At 41.1% G+C, this 21,075-nt stretch overlaps 1 protein-coding gene across 4 annotated transcripts in view; it reads right to left on the bottom strand.

The window, feature by feature from the left end:
* The window catches only part of ZMYND11 (zinc finger MYND-type containing 11), a 106,576-nt gene that overhangs the window by 57,399 nt on the left and 28,102 nt on the right, over window positions 1–21,075 (bottom strand). For all 4 annotated transcript variants that reach the window (XM_064162537.1, XM_064162540.1, XM_064162541.1 and 1 more), the window contains exon 2: window positions 3,494–3,628. In XM_064162537.1, coding sequence (XP_064018607.1) covers window positions 3,494–3,609 — 116 coding nt within the window. In that variant the 5' untranslated portion in view covers window positions 3,610–3,628. The remainder of the gene's footprint in view (window positions 1–3,493; window positions 3,629–21,075) is intronic.

Here is a 21,075-nt window from a genome sequence, read left to right as displayed (position 1 = left end):
GTCAAATCATCCCAACATTTAGTCTGGGCAGAAAAATAACTCATATTTCTTGCTAAATATCTCTTAGAAATATAATTTTGTTATTAAGGAATTTGGTAGTTTAGAAATGTTAGACATCTCTAGCAGTTAGATATTAAATGATTATAATTTCTGACTTGAGACACAGTGGGAAGTGTAAGATTTTTACAGAAATGATACTACTGCCTTCAATGAGCTTTACGGATCAGTAAAAATGCTCTGAACACACTGAAGTCTCAGTCCAAAGAGGGCATTACATTTTAAAGATCTCTCCAAAAGGCAGCTTGCACGTTCAGTGCTCATTTCTTTACATTCACTACACTCTCACTTCTTTCTAGTACTTATTTTCAGACCTCCATTTAGTTTGCAAGCTGCTGAAGAATGCTTATTTCCAACCAATGGAAAGTACCAGTTGTAATGTACTCCCAGGTATAATCACTCAAATTGCAGAATGCCTTTCCCATAACGATTTGCTGATTTTGTGCAGTGCTGTCTCTAGCTTACCAATGCTTTTACTTAAGCGTATCTGTAATATGCCAAATAAGAGTGTCACATTCCTGCCATATTTACAGCTGCATTTTTAATTTCTTCAAAACCAGACACAGTCCTTGGTGTTTCTCAATACTTCTCTGCATTCAATGACTTTTCTAAATAACTGCCAGAAGTTCAGTGAGCTCATTAATGCCTTAAATGCTCCAACTTGTATATTCAAATGCCGCCTTCCTCAGTGTATGACAGTTTTCAATCACTTTCTAATCACGCATTTCTCTGTTCCTGCTTTTCCACCTCATCAATTTAAAAAGTAAAGCATACTTGATCTAGTCTACTTTTAATTAGAGGGCCTCTTTCCTTATAGGTTTTTCCTGATAATATTAGAAGCACCTTCTAGTGCTCTTGGCTTCTCCTACGCTACCCTCCTACTCTTATGTTCTCTACAGCAAATGTATGGCTACATCTCTAGATTCTTTTTGCGTGCCTTTCGCTGCTGCTATCTTCTGCAGTCTTTCTTTACCCCAGGTATTTTTAACAATTACTCATGAAGTGCACAGGTTACATTCAACATATTTCAATGTCTGATGAAACAAAAAGCAGCAATAGAGGTTCTTTAGTGAATATGTCTGGACTAGCAGGTCATTGAATATACAGGAATATACAGGACAACTCGACCCAAGCAACAAATTAACGCTTGAACTAAATCACAAATCATCTTTTCAACATCTGCAGTTGTCTGAATTGTACACATTTGTCGCCCATTATATGACATGGTAGGATGACTGTCACCTTTAACAGGCATTTATAAAGAGATAATCTTGCTGGCTTTCTATTTCCTTATTCAGAAATAAGACATGCTTCCATAAATTTCGTTGTCATTATTACTTGCAAATACTTGTGAAGCCACTCCTTAAGTCAATCCCAAGAGCTATTAATATTACCAATCCAAGTAATAGAACCTTTCTTTTAGCTCATGTATATGTGCTCATAACATTTGCTTTTGACCACTGTTTGGTTTTGACCTTTCTTATTATTCATACTTTTGCCTACGTGCCCTGACACCAATTGATCTTTTAAGGAACTCCAGGTGTACTTGACCAACTGATCTTTCAGCCTTAAAGCTACCTCATTTTCATTGGAAGAGATATTTTGATACCCTGCTAAATTCAGAACTTTACTTTTAAGATATGTAATATGCATACTCATTTAATAAGTCATTTGTGATGCTCCATCAATGACTAGTACTGTAAAGCAACTCAAAGGTTTTTAGCTTTTCCTTGTGAAAAGTTATATCCTTGAAAATACTGTACAACAGCAACTATATCACAGTTCATTGCTCTTGTCACTGATGCACATGTGAAGCATTTACAAGGTCCAAGCACTTTTTAGATTACTCCTCACTGCTAACACCTTGCACATTTTACTTGGACTACTAAGGCTGCTTGTATCTCTGTTTTCCTTCTGATTAGAGATGAGTCACACAATCTGGACCCAGACTGTTTTTTAAAAAAGCAAACTACCCTTCAGTTACTAAGTGCCTCCTTTTCTAAGATCTAATTACTTGTTTTTTCAACCTTGTTTGTAACAATAGGACCTGTCTTACCTAACTTTACCCAGCTAAATGTTATCCACACTGTCTCAATAAAGGCCTCGCTCATAACAGGGATGGATCGCCAGCTAGATGTGCCTGTCTCCTTTTATTATATATAAAACCAGCATAAACAGCTAACAAACTCAGCTAATATATGTCCTGGAGCAAGCAAAACTGAAGTGTACAGCATTAGTTTATCCACTTGTCTCCTTAGAGACATGATGCAAACACACATGCTTCAAAGCAGTCTGAAATTCAAATGCAACCTCAAAACTGCAATTCCCTAATCTCCTCCTCAGGTCCTCTTGGGAACCCTCTCTCTCTGGGACCATGTTTTTAGGTTTAATGGTGCATTTTTCTTCAACACAGAAATCAGATACACATTAATTCATTCGGGATATCATCTGTTTCCTTTATCCTGTTTATTGTTCACTGTGATGTGAGAACCTGAAATGTTGCTTCCACTTCTGAAGCTAGTTTTGCCTGCCCCCTCCACAGAACGCTTCCAAGGTCTGTGGGTGAAAGTTATTTTATAATGACTTTCACTTTGTTTGTAATTCTCTCTTTTAGTGGTCTCTGACCTTATTATCAGTTCACATTGGTTATGACAACTGAAGAGCTGCCAGATGGTTACTTTTGCTCTTTTCAATTATTCATATTAATCACTTTGGTAAGAGTGACGTACATCCTGGAAATGCAGACAAATCAAAGAAGGACACAAAGTCCCACTCAGTTTTTGTTACTGTGGCTAATTTAAGTTGTTAAAGAAGGTATTTTAATATTGTAGATTGTTTTACACATTGCAAGCTCCACAGAACAAAGAATATATATTTGTGTACACTGCCTAATACATTTTGAAGAACACTTTAATGTTAAAATAATATCACATTTTTTTTAGTAGCATCCTGAGGCCATCTCAGCAAACATGGCCTATAATTTGTTTGGGCAGCCTTACACTTCAGATTTATCTTTGCCTTCCGGAAAAGATTTCTCCAATAGCCTATCACATTTTCCTAAGAATTAGATTATTTAAAGCTTTTATTTCTCATTTCTTCTTAACTGCTATATCTATTTCTTTTAAGTTGAGCAAACTCCCCAGTGAGTACAATACTGACATTCTAAACTCAATTTACTACAAATAATGCATGTTTCCTAAAAAATGCTTATACAAAACAAATATGAGATGAGTAAGATCTCAATTACATAGATTAAACCTCTTCAGGTGCTTAGTTTTGTAAGTTTGGGAGGTTTATCAGTTGATAATTAGCAACACAGAAATGCCTGTAACTATCTCACAGCCTCTCACAATGTTCGCTGTCTCTGTTCCCCAGGGCTTTTCACAGCATCAGCCTTCCCCCTTCACCAACACTGTGACTGGAAGGGAACACTTACTTTGTAATACGGTCAATGTTAGCAATTTGCTTCTGGTTCCGGATGATTTCGATAGCTGCCCAAAGATGCTGGATAGCCTTCGTGTCTGCCTGCCGCCTCTTCGTTAAGCGTGCCATGACCTGCGCACGTGGTCAGCTGTGGCCCCGAAGAGGAAAAAAGACACCCATGAGTTAATGACGAAAGGGATTGCATGAGGATCACACTGTAATAAATGTGGTCAGCATACAGCAACTCAACTGGTATACAGCAGCATGGTCTTGATATGCACCAAGAGCGGCAACATAAAACCCCTGTAGTTTAAAAGAACCCCTTTCACATCACATAATCTTTGGAGGACTAAAGACAAGCAGTAAAATCTAACAAATCAACAGGAAGATTAATGAATCTATCAAAAAGGTTATGAAAAGTCTCTTAGCTCACACCTCAGTTCCCTAAAATCTGGTAGAAAGGAGAATGTGTCCTAGTCTGAGGTTTCCACAGTGTCCAAATACTTAAAAAATGCGAGAGGTGCTGGACTACATCACACAGTGTAAGAACAAACTCTTGACACTGAGAAACATGTGGCCCCACAATTTAGTAGGAACTAGAGTTCTCAGAATATTACTTTCACATTGTTATAACCTATTATTTTAAAAAGCCAATCCATTCTAAGAGCAGAAACTACAAGTGTACACTCTTGGATGACAAACATTTAAAAAAATATTCTGGACCAACTCCATTTTCTGTAACACACTAAAACCCAACAGGACCAAAGTGCTTTGGATGGCATTTACCCATCTAATCAACCCTGAATGGGAACATAATGAGCATCTGGCTTTGTTTACAAATTTTCCAAAAGCTCATGGCAATGAGTACAGACAAGCCATAAATTGCCTACAGCCCTACTACAGGCAGAGAATCCCTTTTTAAAAGCTTAACAATGCATTTTGATCACTAAATAACTTTCTTCCAGTGCCACTTTTTCAATGAGAAAAAAATGACTGAGTTATGACTGCTACCAAGGTCTGTAACTCATTTTAGAGCTCTGTCCTCAAAACGAACTGTGAGCTATGCATGCAGACATTTGTAGCTAGCAGAATATTAACTTCAGTAACCAAAAATAATGTACAAAATTCAAAAACATTACACCATCTGTGCGATGTTATAGATAGGAATGTAAGTATTTAAAGTGAAATTGAGTACTTTTCCACTCAAATTCAGAAAAATGAAGCAGATTTGAGTACTTCCTCAGCTGCGCCAATGTAATTTTCGAGTCCATGGGACCTACAAGTGCTTGTCAAAGAGAGATGTCCACTTTTGGATTCAGTATTAGCTCACCAGCACTCATTCTCTACAGGTGTAATCAAATGAAGTGCAATGTTCTATTATTATGGAGAATCACAGAATCAACAGGCTGGAAGAGACCTCCAAGATCATCCAGTCCAACCTAGCACCCAGCCCAGCATCCAGCCCTAGCCAATCAACTAGACCATAGAATCATAGAATCAACCAGGTTGGAAGAGACCTCCAAGATCATCCAGTCCAACCTAGCACGCAGCCCTAACCAATCAACTAGACCATGGCACTAAGTGCCTCATCCAGTCTTTTTCTGAACATTTCCAGGGACAGAGACTCCACCACCTCCCTGGGCAGCCCATTCCAATGGCAAATCACTCTGTGAAGAACTCCTTCTAACATCCAGCCTAACCTACCCCAGCACAACTTGAGAAATGTTTTAACAGCATTACACTTAACACTACAGGAGTCATTTGAAAAACAAAATGATGATGTGAAGCCATATATGCACATCCAGGTGCATCAGGCACCTCTGGCTTCTGGAGACAGCAGGGCAGAGCAGAACAGTGACACATCCACTCCACACTGACGCTTTAGAAATCTCTTCCCGTTGGGATTTAAAGCAAGGGCAACTGATCTCCAGCAAAGAAATCCCAAGAATACTTTTTTGAGGAAAGGATAAGAGGGAACATGTCAGGCAGACAGCTGAGAGTGACAGTCAGTAGATAGCATCACCTAACAACGGTTCAGAAAAAGAATGCCTCTAACAGGAATAGTAAAGACCTTGCATGCCTGTGAGTCCCTTTGCATTCATTGCACAGAACATGAGGCCACTACAAGTGAAAATAAACTTCCTAATGACTAAGAGACACAGGTAGCTATTTGCAGAATTTAATTCTTAAGGACAAAAGCTGTGTAAAAGTCAAAAGACCCAGGAAAGTTAAGACACTAATGTGAAAAAAGACCTGTCATCTTAGCGTAAAACTCCTTTCCTAACCCAAAACTGGGAAAATTCTTTTTCTTTTAGGGCTTTGAGAACTATTTGCTTTACAAGCTGTTCACTGATAGGGCACTCAACAGTCCAGACACAAAGCTTCTTACACAGCATCATGTCCACACGCAAAGATCAAGGGGGAAGCACTCATTCTTCTCCGTCGTGGTATCAGCGTGAAACAACAGGCCTGTTCTCAGCTAATTCTGTAATAAATGAAGTGGGTTCTGCTCCCACCAACCTGTTTTAAACAGCAGCTCGTTTCTGACAGCCTAGCATGTGCTGCCGGTGGGAGAGCTGCACGCAGCGTGCCCGGCAGAGGCCCAGGAGAGTTTTCTCTCACATCCCTGCAACGCCTGGGCCTACGGGCCCCAGCACAGGGCCGGGCCCCAGGGAACCCATCTGCTGCACGGCTAAGCAGACTGAAGGAAAGGCTGACTCTTAGGCTAAGGAATTCCCTCTTGTTTCTCCAGCGTGGGAGGGGAAGGCTACGTCCCGGACAGAGAGAGGGAGAATCAAAGCTCTAACTCACGGCACTGCAGCGAGGCCGCCTCACGGCGCCAGACTGGAGGTGGTCTGAAGTAACCCCTCCAGAGCACAGCTGAGGCAGACGCTGCCCGAGCTGCTCCCTCCCTGCCGGCCTCCTGCCCCCCAGCACCGCTGACACCAGCGCAGCCACAGCTCTACCCAGTCTGGCTGGAATAAAAGCAGTTAAGAAACCGGGCGTTTGAGACGCCACCAACCAGACACTCTCTGGCATTTGTGTTTTGGTTTGTTTTTCTGTAAGATACAGGAATCTTAGCAGGTGATCTGCCTTCAAAGAACAGGATCCCCTTCCAGAGGGACAGGGGTCTGCCAGAGCGGGTCCAGCGGAGGGCTAGGAGGATGATTAGGAACTGGAGGGCATGGCTGATGAGGAGAGGCTGAGGGGCCTGGGGCTTTTTAGTCTGCAGAAGAGAAGACTTCGAGAGGATTTGATACATAAGCATCTGAAGGCTGGCCGGGGGTGGGGACGACGACGACGACACACAGGCTCTGCTCACTTGCTCCTTGTGACAGGACAAGGAGTAATGGGTGTAAAATGCAGCAAAAGAGGTTCTGCTTCAACACAAAGGCAAACTTCTTTACTGTAAGGGTCACAAAGCACTGGAATGGGCTTCCCAAAGAGAGGCTGTGGAGATGGTCTCCTTCTCTGGAGCCTTTCAAGGCCTGTCTGGATGTGTTCCTCTGTGATCTGTGTTAGATAGGATTGTCCTGCTCTGGCAGGGGGGTTGGACTCGATGATCTCCTTGGGTCCCTTCCGACCCTGACATCCTGTGAGCATGTAAAAATATGAGCAGTTTTCTATACTATCATCAAGTCTCTATGACAACTCGTAACAGACTACTAGTTTGCAAAATCCTCTGGAGTGCTACTTCCAAGCAGCAGCAAATGTTCCCAGTGCTTCAATATGTTTAATGAGAGACATATTAGATTCTTAAATCTGCGTCACCCCTGGTTATTTGCTGATGTGTTAGGTGCACACAGACATGCAGGAGAACAGGCACAAACATCCAGTGTGTGCATACCTGTAAGAATCTGTGTCTTAAAGGCTGACCCCCACAGAGGCTGACCCACCCCTGCAGTGTTTTAAGGAAGTCAGGACTCCAGAAACCACACTACTGAAATGTACATCTGCATATAAATACTTTTAAATGCTTCTCATCCCCCTGGAGAGAAACACTAAAAGCTGAGGTAAACTTTAATTTCCTGCTTGTGATTTGCCCAGCATCACACTATGGTATCCTCTGTCCATGCAAAATTATTTGCTTCGTGTCATTTCTGTCATGGTCTGCTAGCAACTTTCTCCTAGGATGCAGCTTCTTGGAGAAAGCCTGGCAAGGAAAACTAAAAGATGGGTAAAATCTAAGCATTTGTATCAGCAAGATGTATCTTAGGTTTTGTAGACATGTGTGGGACATGCAAAATGTAAGGATTTTGCTAGCTAGCTCTGTGCAGCAGACACAGCATCTTACACACTTCCATCACACGCTCGCTCACACAGGGCCTAATGCACGCAATTCATCTTCTCAGTTTTCAACTCTGGAACTGTTCCTCACAGTAATCTGAGTAACAGATTCACAGAATCACAGAATGTCTGGGGCTGCAAGGGACCTCAAAAGCTCAGCCAGTCCAACCCCCCTGCCAGAGCAGGACCTCCTATACCAGATCACACAAGAACACATCCAGGCAGGTTTTGAATATCTCCACAGAGGGAGACTCCACAACCCCCCTGGGCAGCCTGTTCCAGGGTTCTGTCACCCTCACAGGGAAAAAAATCCTCCTCATGTTTCCATGGAACTTCCTATGCCTCAGCTTCCACCCATTGCCCCTTCCCCTGTCACTGGGCATCACCCAGCAGAGCCTGGCTCCAGCCTCCTGGCACTCACCTTTACATCTTTATCAACATTGATGAGGTCACCTCTCAGTCTCCTCCTCTCCAAGCAGCACAGCCCCAGCTCCCTCAGGCTCTCCTTGTAACAGAGCTGTTCCATTCCCTTCAGCATCTTTGTGACTCTGCACTGGACTCCCTCAAGCAGTTTTATGTCCCTCTTGAACTGAGGGCCCCAGAACTGGACACAGTAGTCCAGACATGGCCTCACCAGGGCAGAGTAGGGGGCAGGAGAACCTCTCTCGACCTACTAACCACAGCCCTTCTAAATACACTCCAGAATGGCACATTGCTGGCTCATGTTCAATCTCCCATCCACTAGGACCCCAGATCCTTTTCCCCTTCACTGCCTTCCAACAGATCAGTCCCCAACCTATACTGATCCCTGGGGTTGCTCTTTCCCAGGTGCAAGACTCTATACTTGCCCTTGTTGAATTTCATTAAATTTCTCCCTGCCCAACCCTCAGCCTGTCCAAGTCTGGCTGAATGGCAGCACAGCCTTCTGGTGTGGCAGCCACTCCACCCAGCTTGGTGTTGTCAGCAAACCTACTGACAGTGCCCTCTGTGTCCTCATCCAGGTCATTGATGAATATATTGAATAGAACTGGTCCCAGTACTGATCCCTGTGGGACTTCACTAGTCACAGGCCTCCAACTAGACTCCATCCCATTGACCACAACTCTCTGACTTCTTCCCTTCAACCAGTTCATAGCTACCTCACTTCCTGATCATCCAGGCCACACTGTATCAGTTTAGCCAGAAAGATGCTGTGGAAGGCTTTAGTGAAATCAAGCTAAACCACATCCACTGCCCTACCATCATCAATCCACCTGGTTATGTCCTCATAAAAGGCTACCAGGTTGGTCAAACATGACTTCCCCTTGGTAAAACTTTACTTGACTTGCTATTTTAAATCTCTCTTCAGTACTCTATGTACAACACTCTGAAAAGCACACAGCTTCACTGTAGTCAAATTTCCTCAAGAGCTACATGTGGCCCATGTTTCTTAGAGACAGGCTCAACAATGTGAGCTTCATCTTGTGGTAACAGGCAGAATGGCTCATCTTGTCAAAGCGTCTCAGCAGAGCCTGCACTGCTGCGTGTTGGCAGTGGTACAGCAGTGGCAAAACAGCCTTACTGTCAAAACATCAAGGCTATTAGCTATTAGACATACACTAGGGCAAAGCAAATGCTGTCTGCTGCAACAGCAGTGGATATGGAAATCTGCACTGCAAGTCAAAATTAACAAAAATCACCTTGCAGCATGTCTGGGGATTTCACCCAAGGAACCCCCTAACCTGCTGCTTGCATTCATTTTAGCTGATGCTATCAGGTGCTCACTTTAGTTAGAAACTCTTCCTACAGAAACAACTGAAAGGTGGCAAAATCTTGGCATGCTTTAGCTGTTAAACACTATTGTCCAAGAAAAAAGATACGTCTCTGAAAATTTAACTAAGGAATTGGACTTTGCAGTGAAGCAGACGGTGTTGCAGTTGGGTGCTGCTGCTCTGATGGGAGCTGCTAATTAAAAGCTGACAAGTAGTAGCTTGTTAAATCTTCTGTTTGTACTTCACTGCAAGCCAGGCTACCTGTGTCACTTGTCCATTTTGGTGCAAAGTCAAACAGGTTAAACTTCATCCCTGCTATTAGCCCCACTGGGCTGAGATCTGATATGCAGCTAATTGCAGTGGAAAGTCAGTTTAAGATGTTGATCCTCGACACTGCTCAGCTGCTATCTTTTGCCTATCAGCCCTGCATACCTGGGGCTTGCTATCATTTCTTCCCCACTACATGCTTGAAAGATTTCATGCTGGAAAGATTTCATGCTCAAGAGGAGATCAAAGCTAGGCTCAGTCCTAGGTTTTGTGGCTTTCATGCCATTAAGACTGGATGAGTTTGGGCAGTTTGGAAACCTGGACATAGACGTATTTATACGCACAATACAGACTCTCCTACTTCTTAAAGTCTGACTTTTTGTAGTAAACATAAACCTGTATCTATTACCAGTACAAACTGCTTCCAAATGTTTAGTGCTTTGTTCTTGCATTAAAGAGGAGTTTCCTACCAAAATCTCACCAAAATTATAAATTTGAAAGTTGACGTAGAGTACATCAAAGGCTCCTCACAGTTTACAGTTGACAAATTGCTGTTTAGAAGTATTTTTCATCACCAGTTTAGCAGGACAGTATATTTGTCATTCTTCTCCTTTCAGAACAACTGAGAGCAAGTGTTAAATACTCTGGTTTTACCTACAGTGGACGGTGCACATTCAAATGTTTTGACTAAGCAGCAGCAAAAGTCATGCTTAGGGGAAACCCAAGAAAGTTTAACTTCAGGTCTGCCTTTCAGATCACACAACTGAGAAGTATGTGGACCTTATTTCTGCCTACAGCTACCTGAAAAGACATTGTGGAGAGGTTGCTGCTGGTCTCTTCTCACAGGTAAACAGTGACAGAACAAGAGGGAATGGCCTCAATCTGCAGCTGAGTAGGTTTAGACTGGACATTAGCAAACATTTTTTCACAGAAGGAGTGGTCAGGCATTGGAATGGGCTGCCCAGGGAGGTGGTAAAGTCACCAACCCTGGATGTGTTTAAAAGTCATTTGGATATGGTGCTTGAGGATATGGTTTAAAGGTGAGCTTCGTAGGTTGGACTCAAAGATCCTGAGGGTCTTTTCCAACCAGAATGTTTTTGTGATTTCTGCGAATAGCTGCTTGGCTGAGGATCAAGTTTTTTGGGAAATGCAGCCTCCTGTTTTGCTTACCATTCACTTGTCTTCCTGAGTGTGCAGTATTACAAGCAAAACCTGGCCCTAGCTGGGACCCTGGGAGCAGGAGACTCTCTCTTGCAAGAGTGCCATTTCTCAGAAACAAAGATTTTACATGCAAAGTTATTTTCAAATGTTCAAGTAAATATTTTTCTATCATTAGGTATTTCTTCTAGACTTAATCCCAACCCACTAAACTTTCCCAGGGTTTTGGAGTAAACCTTTAACTGCTGACTGCTCTTACACATCCTCACAATGAGGTGTTCAGTGGTATTAGCGAAGCTGAAAAGTGCAACAAACGCTCGTGGCTAAACTGGGCAAAATTTCTTTGTTAATTAAAATAGAAAGTCAGAGTATAAATTAATAAAAGTTACTGAATTCTTCACTGCACTTTTTTGTATTAAGAGGTTGATTCATGCTGTAGTGCTGGCATTTTGGAAGTTGCAGAACGACAGAAGATTTTTGGATGTCAAATGTGTCAATCCTAATGAAAATCTTTCCACTGATGAAGGCACACACAGCCCGTTCAGAAGTCACGCTTATCAATAGAATTATCCTAAATATTTCACATGCAAGTGAAATAATCCTGCTGTTATGTGCAATCCCTCCTTTTGCCTTTCCAGATTACCAGGTTTGTAACCTCAATGACATGCAATTTTCAGAGTGAGGTTTTGCATAGCTCCATAAAGTGCAGTACGGACAGAAAACCGGATTCCATGAATACAAAACTGTACTGTTCTGCTCCTTTTTCTCTGCATTTTTTTCCCAGCTTTTGCTATTACCTGGTGCCATTCCAAGATGGCAGTGAGCCACCACAGAAATCAGAGCCAAGGACAGTAGAGAACCGAAGGTCCCAAGAATACTTTTACTACACATATGTGTAAGTTCTGTTTTAATGCCTGATATTGCATTTAGTTCATCTGTATTGTATTTCATTCAAAATGACTAGGTAAGCGTCCTTCACTGAAGCTGAGGCATATGATACTTGAATTTAAAACTCAGATATTCTGAATCAGCAGTATACAAGTAGTAGAACTCTCTTTTTCTTTTGCAACCAAACCTGTTTTTTCTTGTTTAATAAAGTCACCTGGGTAGAAAGAACTTGACACCAATGTTGAGGTGCCATGCCGAAAGAAATGCCTTAAAATGTTTCAGCGTAGGTCAGTGTAAACAGAGTACAGCAAAGTCTGAGACAGAGCACCACCAGCAGCTGCTGATGAGGACAGAATAATGGACATACATCCCAAACAAAGGCTGCCAAAGTTGTGAGAGGGGCAAGTGCTACCTAATACAAATATATGTACAAGGCTGAAATGCAATGCAATGTATTCTGCTGCCCCTTCAGTGAGGCCAGTCTGGAATTTCACAGACAATAGCAAATGCTCTTCTAAAAATTGGAGCAAAACTATCCTTTTGGTCCCATCTGGCAAAAAATCACAAGAAAATTTTCTCAAGCAAAGTCAGTTTGGAGAACAATGCAGGTGTCAAAGAAAGTCAGAAAGTTGAAAGGGCAGGAAGCAAAGAGCCAAATCTATTACTAGCAGTGCAGCTATACCAGCTTCCTTCATCCTACTACTTTTTGTTGCTAGTAGTCATCATGCTTTACTCCAAATAATGTGCCTAGGTAAGATGAAGAACATAATATATTTTCTGCTAAAGATTTGTCTTAATGTATTTTTTGTGGATATAGGTTCCACATTAATCATTTAAAATAAGCAATGTTATTATTTAATAGGTACTAAATGCATAGAGATTATTCTTTTTTTAGCAGCTAGTAACAAAGTTAGCAGTTACATAGGAATATCTGGGGAAGGTTTAAACTGGACATTAAGAAACATTTCTTTACCAAGGGAGGTCAAATAGGCTTCTTAGACATGTGTTCAATGCCCCAGGCCTGCCAGTGTTTCAGAGACATGTGGTCAGTGACTTTAAAAACATGCTTCAGCTTTTGGTCAGCTGTGAATTGGCCAGGCAGGTGGACTGGATGAACATTACAGGGCCCTTCCAATGGAAGTTATTCCATTCCATTCCATTCCATTCCACCAAGAAAACACATACACTGTGAATGCATTTAGCAAACTTCTGAATTAATCCAATTTCAATTAAAAAAACAATTCAGTATGGTTTGGCTAAGTCTTGCTTAGTTAATGAAATTAAGCTACACTAAATAAATAGCTTCCACAATGGAGCATGCACCAGTATAAACTGCTTTTAAAAACATGGGGTTTGCAAAGTGACGCAAGTTTCTGATGAAGATAAGCTTTAGCTACCATAGTAACAAAGCCCCTTATTTCCAGGATGATGACACACTGGTACTAAACAGCCCTTAAGTTGTTCATCTCCAGAAGACTACTCATCACCATTCAAAGACGTTCTATATCCAAAAGACAGTCCAACAGAACTAACTTCAACATCACTAAATAACAGAAAGCTCATACAAGGTATAAAAGACCATCCTACACACTTTTGGTCCCCTATCATGACTGAACAACAGTGAGTTCTCATCAGATTTATCAGAAATCATACTAGCACCCTAACTGCTGTCAGTGACACTGGCTCTCCTGTAGGAAGGCACAGATGCATGGACACACAAGTTACGCGCATATGCCTTAAGAGTCTGGAACTAACAAGTTTTACCTCCTATTTGCCACATACTAAGAGCGTGAAGAGGGTCAGCTGCAGAAGATTAAGTGACACGTGGAGGTAGGATCATGTTCTGAACCCACAATGCACGCTAATACAGGCTTTCTGTGGTTTAACTACACAGACTACCAAGTTCCATGTTTTCCAAAGCAGCCTTAAGCTAAGCCACAGGAAGATGCTTGAGGAGAATCCATGGAAGGAGTTAATGTCTAATGAGCAGTCTGAGCTATTTCCCCATATAGACAAGCCCTTAGTAAATAGATGCTTCCTGTCCACTTGCTTGGCTGCAGTAAGCAGAGATGATTAATACAGCTATGCATACTGACAGGCTCCAACGCTCACTTGGTCATAAAAGGGGAAAAAACACAGCCAAAGAAGGCTGACATTGAGGGTTGGGATTTCAGTAGGGATGATAAATAGATGTCACTTCGATTCTGCAACTCTAGTAAAAGTGAGAGGTGAAAGACGTCTTAGAAATTGCTAAGAAATGTAAATGAGAAGAGTACCTCTTTCTCCTAAAGCAAGCTTTTGATCATCTTCCTTTCTGTTCTGAAGGCTAGGAGAGCTGGTTATTCTATAAACCCAACTGAACTGACGCAATACATTTCTGTCACTAAGTAAGGTATAATAAATAAGGTATGATAGCACAAATAAATAAAGGCTTTTCCATGCTATATTAGCAGGGAATGTAACTCTGCATAAAGTCTGTTTCGCACCAAGCGATAAGAAAGATACTTTTTCCAGGCCAGAGATTTAGCAATGTATGGAGAATCACTGTATCATGAAAAAGGTTAATCCACTGCAGACTGTGTAAGAAACACAGTGGAATAAGGACTTGATGTTGACTTTTGGCAGTGTAAAGCGAGACTCTCAACTGCCGTTTTTATTTCTCTTTCTCTGAAATAGACAAAACTGACAGCATCTTTAAAGCAGAAATTGTGATTCTGCTGCTAGCATTGGGATTTAAACCTCAGATGTTTGTAAAAACTATTCCTCCACCAGGCTGCATTCTTATTGACAAAAGGCAGCTGAGTCAATTTTTGTTGCTCTTTAACAAAAATGAAGTAGCCTGAACTTGTTTCTTTCAAAGCCATTCTCTTTGGCCTCTCCCTCTCTATAAATAAAAGCACAAACTACACAGCTCATAAAACTGCTCAGATATTGAATTATTAGAAAGTCAATGTGCTGTGCAGGCATGACCAGTTTTCTCCAGGAGTCAGGCCATGAGCAGTGTTAGCCTGGAAAAGGCTTTCTCCTGTCAATAGCTATTTTAGGGGAAGCTGATAGTATATAAAGAAAATGAGTGAGGTTCTGAGCCAACTAAGGTTTCCAAACTGAATCTCCTTCAAGCTAAGAATGCCTCTGCTCACCCTCAAAAACCTTTATAAATGCACTCAGAGCACATAGAGTTAAAATACAGGTAAGAGGAGCCAAAGATAAACACTGACAAATCTTACAGGCTTTTGCAGCATTAAGCAAGAGAAACTTTAAGGCATGGAGAGTATCAAATTGTAAAATCTGAGCTTTTTAGATCCTGCTTCTGAAATTTAAGGTGAGTGTCAGAAACAATGGAGCTGAAAGGTTCATGCAGCACTCCCCCAGCTGTGGGACAGTTCATCAAAACAAGAGCAAGAGAGTATAATACTCTGCAGAATGAGAAACATTTTGCCAAGTCCTCACTTTGCATGGGTTTTCAGAGAGTGTATTTCCTATGCTGGGAACAGATATCTGGCTAAAAAATGCACTCTGAAGTATATTTGGACTGTGTGTGCTCTCCTTCATAGGCAGTACCCAGACTCAATAATTATACACATTCCAATAAAGCTTTCCTCTCCTACTGCCCCGAACCACATCTATCATTCATCACTCCTTACCGAAGCCTTAATCCCTACCCATTTCAGCACTCATTTTGATTTTTTTTCCACTGGCATTTCAAAAATTTTTTTATACCTCAAAAGCAGGTAATTTATTTTGTTTGTGCCCCTAGCTCTCCCTGCAAAATGCTCATGTCTGGAGAAGGACAAAGCTTGTCTAGAGGGCAATTTACAGACACATGAGAACAGCCTTTTTCATGAAAAACAGTGTACAGTGATAAACAACTGCATTCATAACTAAACAAATCCTTAAGCAGAAAACAGATCAGTATAATCATGACTCTTTTATCTTTACTGCAAACACTGGTAAATGAAGATTGTTTAAAACCCAGAAAATTAATAATGAGAAACTTTAAAAGCAAAAAGCAAATATTCAAAAAATTAATGATCTTCCAAATAAACTGATAAGGTGATGAAAATGTGTTGTCATCACTTCAAACAACATTCAGCAAACCTGCAAACATGAATAAAACTTTGCCCTATAGGTTAGGATTTCCTTCCCATAAAGTGTTTAAAAGAATCAGGACAAGAGTGTCATGGATTGAGTTAAAACTGCTGCTGTTGTTCACACCATGCTACACTCACGCCAGCTTCAAAAATCAAAGCACCAACTGGAGCAAAGTATGATGGGGACTGAAGTTCAGATTGCAACATGGAAGGCTTCCTGTTCCAGTTGCTACTTCTGGGTTCCAGGTTCTTGGGTGCTGGTTCTTTCCTGCAGGCGTGGTGGGAGTCAGGTAGCTGCTGGGTTTGGCTTTCTGTTTTATGCTGGGTTTTTCCCCCCTGTATTTCACTGCACTGCTGTTTTGTCAGGTGATGTTCCTATAAGCTAGGCAGAAGAACTGGATGGAGTCCACTGTATTCCTGAAGCACCTGCTTGGAACGACTCCAGTTGTGATGCCTGATGCTGAAAGAGGCATTTAACACTGGGCTACTTCACTAGGCACTAGAAATCACCTGAAGCATAGTTTTAACACTTCATCATCCCCTTGAACTGCTCCCTGTCCTACAGAACAAAATCCAAAGTGGAAACGAAGAGATTAATCTGTTATGACAAAGTTTTTGAAACTGTATTTCCAGGTTGTTTAGTCTGAAATAGTTACTCCTTAGGAAAGTAACTATTTTCTCACAGGGCTGTAACTTTTATTCTCCCTTAAGTCAAATCTATTCAGAAAACTAAGTCTAAATTAGAAAAGACATCATAACAGTAGTGATCCTTCACAGGCTTATATGCATGCTTTGACTTTGATACATTTATGTATTAAAATTCATTCTCAAAGGTTTTAAGCTGTGTTCAGACTCAACTTCTACTTCACTTGTTGCCTTTTCCATAGAAGTTTAATTCAATTTTTCATTTTGCTTGAGTATGATGTGACATAAAGTGAGATTACACCAGCTTCTTTCTGAGGAACAAAGTTTCTTTGTTTCAGTGATGCTGGGGCCCCGCTGGTCGCCCAAAGTCAAAGGAACCAAAGCCTTGTTCCACCCTATACCAAGAAATTTGAGATGGTTTTCACTGTTTTCACCTTCATTAACAGAAGCAGAATGTGAGCATTCCAGCAACGACATATGCTGAAGGAAAAACATCAGGAATCCTGAACTTGTCATTTTAAAGCAAAGGAAGATCACGGCATCGTTTTTAGCCATTTTACATCTGTTGTTCCAGGCTTGTGAGATTCTGGCTTTTACCACCTCCTCTCTTTTGTAGACAATCTGCTATTTTATTTTTAGACATGAGATTTTCTACCAAATCCAGTTGTGGGTTTACAATCTTCACTGAGCTCCACCAACAGAAAAAAAACTCCTTTTGGGGAAAATTTCCAGCCAGTGTTTGTCTGAGGCTCTTGTTACCACAGTGGCCACCCATGGTTCAGAGCACTGGTTTAAAGTGACCACAAGGAAGATAATTCCCCAGTCTAGCAGCATGGACATTAAATGAGACACTGTCCTGTCTTCATGTGCTTTCTGCAGCCTTCCAGTGTAACTGTTTTGGTGTGCTAAAGAACTGACAGTCACGTCAGTCTCTGGATTGCAGCTTCTGAGTTTATGACAGATGGGAAACCAACAGAGGAGTTAAAATCCTGTGAATCCACACACAGCTTATAGCCAGTAGCCATCTGGCTGGGGATCTACATAATGCCACAAGAGGATGGAAAAAAAAAAAGGCAGTTCCATTTGCACTTTCATTTCTCCTCCCCTTCTTTGTGCTTCCTGGTTTGAATACACTTAATAATCACATTACAAATGGTCATTCAATATTTTGTACAGGTTAAACAACTACAGTATTTTCTTGCCAACACTTCCCACACAGAAAAAATAAATTCAGTACTACACAAAAAGTCCAACACACAATGTCTGTTTATTGAAACAGGCAGCCTTTATCAAAAGTGGAAGCATTGGAGGAGAGAACAGAGAATGGAAAGCACCAAAAACTCCTCTCAGCAGCACTGCCAGCTGCTCTATAAAAACTGTTTGCGGCAGAAGTTGTAACACAGGGCCCCTGAAGTATAATTACTTGGGGGTTAAAAATACAGCCAACAGAAGCTGGCTAACCTGTTCAGAGAAGAAAGCAGCTATTTACCCTCAAAATGTGGTGGGGTGGCTGAAGAAGTCTTTCTCAAAGGAAAAAACATAAGCTGCATTACACACTCCTCTTGCACAGCAGTAACTGCTGCCTGCTGGAGCCAGCAAACGAGGCAACACGCAAACCTTCCTTAAAGACAAAAATCACTTTTTGCCTCAACCTGCTGAAATGTTCAGCTAGGCATTTTCAACCTCTAAGTGCATGTTTGCTGAGAATTTAGTTTTCTGACAAGAGCAGATTTCTGATGTATGGAAAGAGCAGAGCCACCAGAGCAAGCATTCTTCTCCCTGCATGCCGTATTGCAAAACCAAGAGCACATCAAGCAACTGGAGAACAGGAAATAACACTGACAAACAAACTGATATTCTTTCCCTGGCATGGCAGCTCAGAGAAGGACATCTGAAACTTCATCTCCTCAAATCAAGAAATGTTTATTCTACTTTTGGCTGGGTTGCTGAATGCTTGTGTACTCCTCCTAGCCCAGCTGCTTTATGATCCTTTCAGTGGAGTAGATAGTTGTGGTGAGTAGCAAGAAACATTGAGCTGATCATTTTTCAGCAGAGCTCACTCCTTCAAAAAAATGTTGGTTTACTGGTAGTATGCTGGTTTGCAGAAATACACCAGTTCTAACTGGCATGTATTTAGGAATGTACCTTAGATCCCCTCCCCACGGTGTCCACCACCATAGCTGAACACCGCACAGGCAGTGTCCTATGGCGAACCTGTTACTTTGTTAAACTAAACCCCAAGGAGAGGCTGGAAAAAACGGATTAAACGCAGACATCTATTTCTGAGCTAATCACTCTGCACTCCCTTCACACTTGACATGATCCACTCAGGGCAACAATTCATCTTGTTGTGAAGCAGGCAGCACAAATAGGTCAGATGAATTAAGCCCTAAAATTAACCATTTCTCTCCACAGAAGATAAAGTGAGATTAGGATGAGTAGTTTATGTGGCTGGATTTGAATTACAGTCACACCACTCAGGCTGTCTTTTTTAACCAGTGCCCACACCTTCCTAGTTTAAAGTCCTGCTTGAAAGTGAATTTCTTACATCTCAGCCAAGGGCTCTAGCCACCATATTATTGATTTTTCTGCTAATTTGCCTCTTTGGGATGAAAAAAATTCATCAAGATGTTTTCAGTTTCCATATACACATGTTCAAATAACTGAAGATATCTTACTTAACCCATCTGTTTAAAGAAAAAAAATGCAGTTGTGTTTTTCACTGAGAAAGGCTTAAATAACTGCTTTTCCCTCAAAAACAAACAAAGAAAATTCAATTATAACCCCAGCAATATCACTGCAGTTCTAACAAAGGGGTTGATTAATGGCAATGTCTGATATATAGTCTAATTTTCGACGTGAATAATGTATATTTTTAATTATTTTTTCTGGACAGATTGATTTTTTAATTAAGGAAAACTTGCAATGTAAGACATTTTTTCATTTTTCTTACAAGAACTGTGGTTTTTGGAAATGTAGCTATGTAGCCAGATAAAAGGAAACTGCAAAAGCATAGCTATAGGATTTTCCTCAGTGTTTTACAATACTTTGAGCAAGTAGAAGCCGAGCAAAGAAAGAACATCAACATCCTTGTTTCAGAAGGCTAATGTTGACTAATTTTGCCTATTTCAGATCAGTGCTACCTTCCTCAATGGTAAAGTACATGTAACCCTGTCACTTACATCCTCCATGCCATGTAACTACTGAAAACTTCACCTCTTCTCCTGACTTTACCAGCATGCAGCTAATCAAATTCATCTGTTTAGTCAGAGTTTGAATTCTATATGTAGTCTGCAACTAATTCCAAACATTGAATAGAAGCTGCAAATAGACAAGTAGTGGAAGTTTTCAATACTACTGTCTCTGCCTTTAACCATTTGCAATGAACGCCTCCTTTTATTCACAGGAGTTCCTTTAATCTGACCCTGACTTCCAACGACTTCATAGAAAGTTGTAAGACAGAATGTGAAATAAATAAAAACATTGAAACCATAGATATGGCCTCCCTTCCTAGAGGAGTTGGATATGGAACTACAGCCCATGGGCAAGCAAGCAGACCACCAAGGAGTCATTCTTCTCACAGGCAATGCCCCAATCCCTTCAAGGATTCCTCTTTAGAAAGGGTGATGGAAAAGCAGTTCAAAACATTGAGGATTTATCTGCCACTGTAGTTCAAACCTTGGAAGCTATCTTTCTCGGATTTATTAAGTGTTAACAGCATGTTTTTTAACCTGTTCAAACAAGCTGTTCTCTCCTAACTTCCCTGTAACTTTTATTTGTAAAGGAGGAGCTCACTCATGATTTAACTCTCTGTCTACTCCCCATAGTGAATTTTAAATATTTTAATTTCAGCAGTTGCTATTTAAAGTTCACAAATGAAAACTTAAACCCCAAATCCAATATAAAATACACTTTCCTTATTATTCCAATAGAAATTGCCTACTTCCATGCATTCTTATCTTACTACTGCTTATAAATGCAGGTGCTTCTTGCATGAACTATAGCCACTCTTAAAATTAGCTGAATTAATTACCAGAGTAGTATGTGAAAAACGTTTGAGTTCACTTCCATTTGATGGTGGATCAGGCAATTTTGTGATTTTTCAGCTAGCAGCACCATTACGCCATCAGGCTCTTTTGTTCCAGCCCCTGCCGGTGTCATACAAGACAGCAGAAGAGGAAAGCAGGGCAGCGTTCAGAGCAAGAATTTGCTAGGACGACATGCAGGAGGCTGTCTCCTGTCCCTAACCATTGCTGGCAGAAGTACTTAAAAAAAAACTAGACACCACAGATATCCACCATGAACCTCACCAAGGCTTGGCAGGTGACTGAGAGGAACAAGGTCTTTCCACATGCTCACAGGTACCACACTCATGCCATAAATCACAAGATTTGATTGCCCTTCTCAAAGTGTGCTTTGCTGCCACTGTTATTAGCCTTTATAGCATCATGCCTTGCTGGAAGATTAAACCATTGTATTTAACTAGATGACCTCTACTGTGAATTCCA

Source organism: Pogoniulus pusillus, chromosome 23, assembly GCF_015220805.1.
Source record: "Pogoniulus pusillus isolate bPogPus1 chromosome 23, bPogPus1.pri, whole genome shotgun sequence".
NCBI lineage: Eukaryota > Metazoa > Chordata > Aves > Piciformes > Lybiidae > Pogoniulus > Pogoniulus pusillus.
Note: the sequence above shows the minus strand (reverse complement) of the source record. Positions and strands in the feature narration are given on the sequence as shown.